Raw genomic sequence first — 5,527 nt, forward strand, 5'->3', positions numbered from 1 at the left:
CTGCCTGTGTCTGTCCATATGCCTGTCTGTCCGTCTGTGTCTGTCCATATGCCTGTCTGCCTGCCTGTCCGTCTGCCTGTGTCTGTCCATATGCCTGTCTGCCTGCCTGTGTCTGTCCATATACCTGTCTGTCTGCCTCTCTGTGTCTGTCCATATGCCTGTCTGCCTGCCTGTCCATCTGTCTGCCTGTCTGTGTCTGTCCATACGCCTGTCTGTCCATCTGCCTGTGTCTGTCCATATGCCTGTCTCTCCATATGCCTGTCTGTCCATCTGCATGTCCATCTGTCTGTCTGTCTGTCTCTCCATATGCCTGTCTGTCCATCTGCATGTCCATCTGTCTGTCTGTCTGTCTCTCTGTGTTTTTCCAGTGCTCGTGTTGTGAAGCTCAGTGACTATCGGAATGACGGGCGCGCGCAGTACGTGCGACACACACACACACACACACGCGCGCGCGCGCGCTGTTTCTGGAGTTCTGACTGAAGACACACTGCTCAGTTCAGTATATACGATATGGCTGTTTATAGGACCGAGAGTTCAGCGCGCGCGCACACATAACCACCTTCAGGTCCACGCACACCTAAGCGCGCGCGAGACAGCAGCCAATAAAAGAGTGCAGTGGGCGCGGTCTTCCTTTGCCCCGCCCTGTGCCGAGGAAAGCGCGTGCCTCTAGTCTGTAGGTAACGCGCGCGCACACACGCATGCACTACACTCTTACTCTTGTCGTCGCGCGCTCTGTGTCTGTGTAGCGGTGCAATGGACTTTCTGTTGTGTTGGAGCAGCGCGCGCTGAGGACTCGGCATGAAGACTTTGGGCTGAAGGATACACACACACACACACACACACACTCACACACACACTCTGCAGCGGAGTGTACCGGAGTGATATTATGCAGATGAGGGTGAGGAGGATGGTGTGTTTTTGCGCGCTCGTGCTGCTTCTGGCCGGGTGTGTGTGGAGCGGAGCGGCGCAGTACTCGAGCGACCAGTGCAGCTGGAGGGGGAGGTAAGACACACACACACACACACACATACACACACACACACACATATACACACATACACACACACACACACACACACACATATATACACACACACACACACACACACACACACACACACACACAGCCCAGATCCAGATTAATCCTAAACCTCAGCTTCAGTGTCGATCCGAGTAAATGATTCTTTGGGCATCGAATCACTTCGGTCTTAAATTGTGCCCTGATTCGAACCATTTAAACGATTCTTTAGGATAAAGATAGTCCTTTATCGAGTGATACTTCAGGAATCGACTCCATGTTTCCATGAAACCTTAAATCTGACACTGACTCAAGTTGACTAAATGATTCTTTGGACATTGAATCCCTTTATTCCCAAATTTCACCATGAGTCGAATTGATTAAACGATTCTTTCAGATTCTATTCGCTGCTTTAGGAATCGACTCCATGCTCCACGAAATCTTAAATCTGGCCCTGATTCAGTTTGATCAAATGAGTCCATGGGTATTGAATCAGTGCATTCTTAGATTTCACCATGACTCGTTTTCAATTAAACGAATTGACTCACTGCATCGTGTGTTCTCAGATTTCACCTTCATTTGATTAAACCATTCTTCTGAAAACAGCTCAGTTCATAAAGGAACTTAAACTTAAAACTCTGTAGGTTTTAGAAATCAGTGGTTCTTTGAGTGTCAAATTACTGCATCATGTTTTTTTTTTTTTACTATGATTCAATTAAACGAGTCTTTTGAAAACATTTGTTCAATGCATAATTAAAGCTTCAATTCCTCTGTTATTTGGTTCAATTAATTGATTTGAATCAAACAAATGCCCTATAAAATCTCAACTTTGTGCTTTAGTTTGATTAAATGATTCATTATCGGTTGCATCTTGTATTCTCAAATTTGACCACAATTTGATTCAGTTAAATGATTCCTCAGGGAAGGGCTCAGTGCATAATGAAAACTTTATTTGATTCAATAAAGTGATTCTTTAGGAAATCTGAAGGTGATTCAGTTTGAGTAAATGATTCTTGAAATCTTAGATTTCACCACGGTTCAATTTGGTTAAATGATTCTTCAGGAATCGATTCAGTGCATCCTGAACAGTCGGTTCTTGAAGGTGATAAAAGTGCTGAAGCAGGACAAATGGACAAGCGTAAGAACCTGAGACACTTTGACAAGAACCCAACTGTGATGTTCTAGACGATGCCTGGGTCAGAACATCTCCACCAAAACATCGGGCAGGTCTTGTAGGGTGTCCCCCCGCCCCGATATGCAGTGGTCAGTACACACCGAAAGTGATCATTCTGATATTTCAACTATAACGGTTGCTATGGAGCTACTTAGTGGTTGCTGGGGTCTTGCAAGGCAGTTGCTTTGATGTTTTTACTATGACATTACTACTGTGTTTGTATCATTCTTGTATCAGTTGCTATGGGGTCTCAGGTGGTTGTTCAGGTGTGGGCAAGGGGTTGCTGTGGTACTCTATGTGGTCAGTCGGGTGTTAGTAGTTTATTCATATCATTGTGACAGGCTTTGCAGTTGCTATGGCATTGCTTAGTGGTTGCTAGGGAGTTGTAGTCAATTGCTATGGTGTCTCAGGTGGTTGTTCAGGTGTGGGCAAGGGGATGCTGTGGTAATCTGTGGTCCGTTGGGTGTTACTAGTTTATTCGTATCATTGTGACAGGCTTTGCTGTTGTTATGGCATTGCTTAGTGGTTGCTAGGGAGTTTCAACGGTGTTGCTAGGTGATAATTGTGTTTAAAAGCTGGGAGCAGTGCATTCTGGTTCTTGGTGACAACATTACAGACCTACTTGCTTTAGAAGTCCCTGACCTTCAACCTCCTGTCTGGCCTCTGGTAGCCAGGTTTCAGACTCCGCCCCCTACATTTAATTGCCTCCAGAATAATGATTTAATAACAGTGATTAAAAGCAAGTCGGCTGGAATCGAAAGGATTTAGGGGTCATGCAGGCTTCGGGCCCCTAGGGGTCATGTTTTTGATGGTGGGATTTTGACAGTCGCAGCCGAGAGGACGGGGCGGTAATCTAATCTCCAGATAAATCACAGGCTAGTGCCTGTAATTACCCGACCGCAGGCTGGAGCACAGATGTTGAGCACGTTCTGGTTGTCTGCTGACGCAAATGCAGACGTTTGTTCACTGGTCTGGACCTGGAGAGCTGATCTGAGAGCTGCTCGTGTTATTGATCATTTTAAGGCTCTACAGATTGGTAGACACTTAAAAGTAAAGGGGATTCCATAGCAGAACCACATGTGGTTTCATAAAGGACCAGGGAGACGTGCGAAAGAGTGAGAAGATCCCTCCTTTTGACAACTTCACCCTCTTCACAAATATTTGGACATTCAGTCAAAATGTGTGACACCCCTTCTAATGATGCATTCATTGCTGTGCAAATGCACACACACAGCTTGTCTAGTCTCTGTAGAGAAGTACTGCCAATACAATAGGACTCCCTAGAGCGGATAAACGGGAACCTATTGGCACCATGCTGCCTAATGCCAGGCGTGGGCTAAAGGGGTGTAAAGCCCCCCAGCATTCTGGAAGGATGGGTGGTATTGCTTCATCCAGAGGATCTTGTCACTGAATGCAATCCTCACAGCAATGCTATATATATATATATATATATATATATATATATATATATATATATATATATATATATATATATATATATGTGTATGTGTGTGTGTGTGAATAATAATAATAATAATAATAATAATAATAAAATAATAGCACAAAATAATAACCTTGATTTAAGAAGCAATTATGATTGAGCAGGTGTCCCAATACTTTTGTCAATGTAGTGTATATATTACAAACATGCTTCTTCATGGAAACAAAAGTGGGTCTTTATGACACTGCTTGAGAGACATTTGAAGTACTTTATCTTTACAAGTGTTGATTAATTATTATTAGTTATTATTATTAAATTGAGTTTTTTAAAAGGCCAAGAATTAAAATTGACTAAAGAAAAATTGGAAAAAAACAGGAAGGAAAATTAGCAAAGCTAAACATGAACTTAAACATAATATATATATATATATATATATATATATATATATATATATATATATATTTTTTTTTTTTTTTTTTTTTTTTTTTTTTTTTCAAGAAATCAAAGAAAAAAAAAATAAATATATTTTAAGATTATATGTTAAAAATGTCAGCCTTAAAAATGGTCTGTGTAAATTAGCTAAATTACAGAATTAATGTCAATTAATTACTACTATCATTAAAGTACCGTTAGTTTCTACAAAAGCCCTTATCTTCAAAACAGCAGCTTTACAGGAGAAGAAAAAAAACTTTCAATGGAAGTCAGTGAAGAAAGATTTTATTCCCAGTCATTTTGCAGCGTTTCTGTTGGTCTGTTCATCATAAAACATTCTGCTACAATGTAAACAACAACTGCCTGATTTATATTATGGAGTAAAAAAAAAAAAAAAGTCAAATACATCATTAGTGGAGATACAAGGTCTTTGCAGGACATTAAAGATATCCTGATGTCCTGACTGCCTGGGTAAGGGAGTTTAGCTGTAGAGGACGGCAGCAGTCCACGTCAGGTTTGTTATTAATGTAAGAACAAACACAGGCTCTTAGCGCTGGTTAATCTTTAAGACCCGGAGTCTATAAAGGCTGTGTCGAGCCGGCCTCACCCTGGATCTGACCCGGAGGCACGGAGGTGAAAGACGCCGCCGTCCCGCTGAAACTGCACTGAAGTGAAGTGAAGCCGCCGGGCCGCTTTGATCAGCCGCTTTCAGGGTCTAGGGTCAGTTTCGGGTTCTGCTACTGTACGAAGACGTCACGCGACACGGTCAGACGTCCCCCTGCTATAAAAAGACCGGTAGACGCTAGTTTTAGAGGAGTTAGCAGTTAGTTAAAACTCTGCCACTTCTTTATGGTGTCTGCCGTCAGCAGCCAGAGCCTGAGAGAGCACAATAGGCCTCCCTCTCTCTCTGGGTGGGTAGATGAGTGTTACTGTGTGCTCACGTCCAAAAACTGGGTAAAACTGATAAATAAAAAAGCTGGCACCACTAGTGCATTTTTATCTTTTCAAAAAAAGGAAATAAATAAATAATAATAATATAATATGTGGATCTCTTTTCTCCATAGTGTGAATCTGGCAGTTGTTCTTTACACTGTATCAGAATTTCATGCTGAATGGACCAATAGAAATGACTGTGTAGGAGTTTTTTTCTTTTCCTGTAAAGCTGCCTGTTTGTTTGTTTGTTTGTTTGTTTGTTTATTTAGTTATGTATTTAGTTATTTAGTTAGTTTGTTAGTTATATATGAGTGTATTTATTTATTTAGTTATGTATGTTTATTTATTTATATATTTTGGTAATTATTTATGTCTGTATTTATTTATTTATTTGGTTGTTTAGTTAATTAGTTAGTTATGTATTTAGTTAGTTAGTTATTTAGTTATGTATTTATTTATTTGGTTGTTTAATTAGTTAGCTATGTATTTAGTTATGTATTTAGTTAGTTTGTTAGTTATATATGTATTT

The 5,527-nt window shown here is 40.9% G+C and overlaps 1 protein-coding gene across 1 annotated transcript in view; it reads left to right on the forward strand.

Moving 5' to 3' along the window:
- The first annotated feature begins 702 nt into the window (after window positions 1-702).
- Window positions 703-5,527, forward strand: part of metrnlb (meteorin like, glial cell differentiation regulator b) — an 11,639-nt gene continuing 6,814 nt past the window's right edge. The window contains exon 1 of the mRNA XM_072657692.1: window positions 703-1,002. Within this exon, the coding sequence (XP_072513793.1) occupies window positions 887-1,002 (116 nt within the window). The 5' untranslated portion in view covers window positions 703-886. The remainder of the gene's footprint in view (window positions 1,003-5,527) is intronic.

The sequence above is a fragment of the Salminus brasiliensis genome, chromosome 15 (genome assembly GCF_030463535.1).
Source record: "Salminus brasiliensis chromosome 15, fSalBra1.hap2, whole genome shotgun sequence".
Classification (NCBI taxonomy): domain Eukaryota; kingdom Metazoa; phylum Chordata; class Actinopteri; order Characiformes; family Bryconidae; genus Salminus; species Salminus brasiliensis.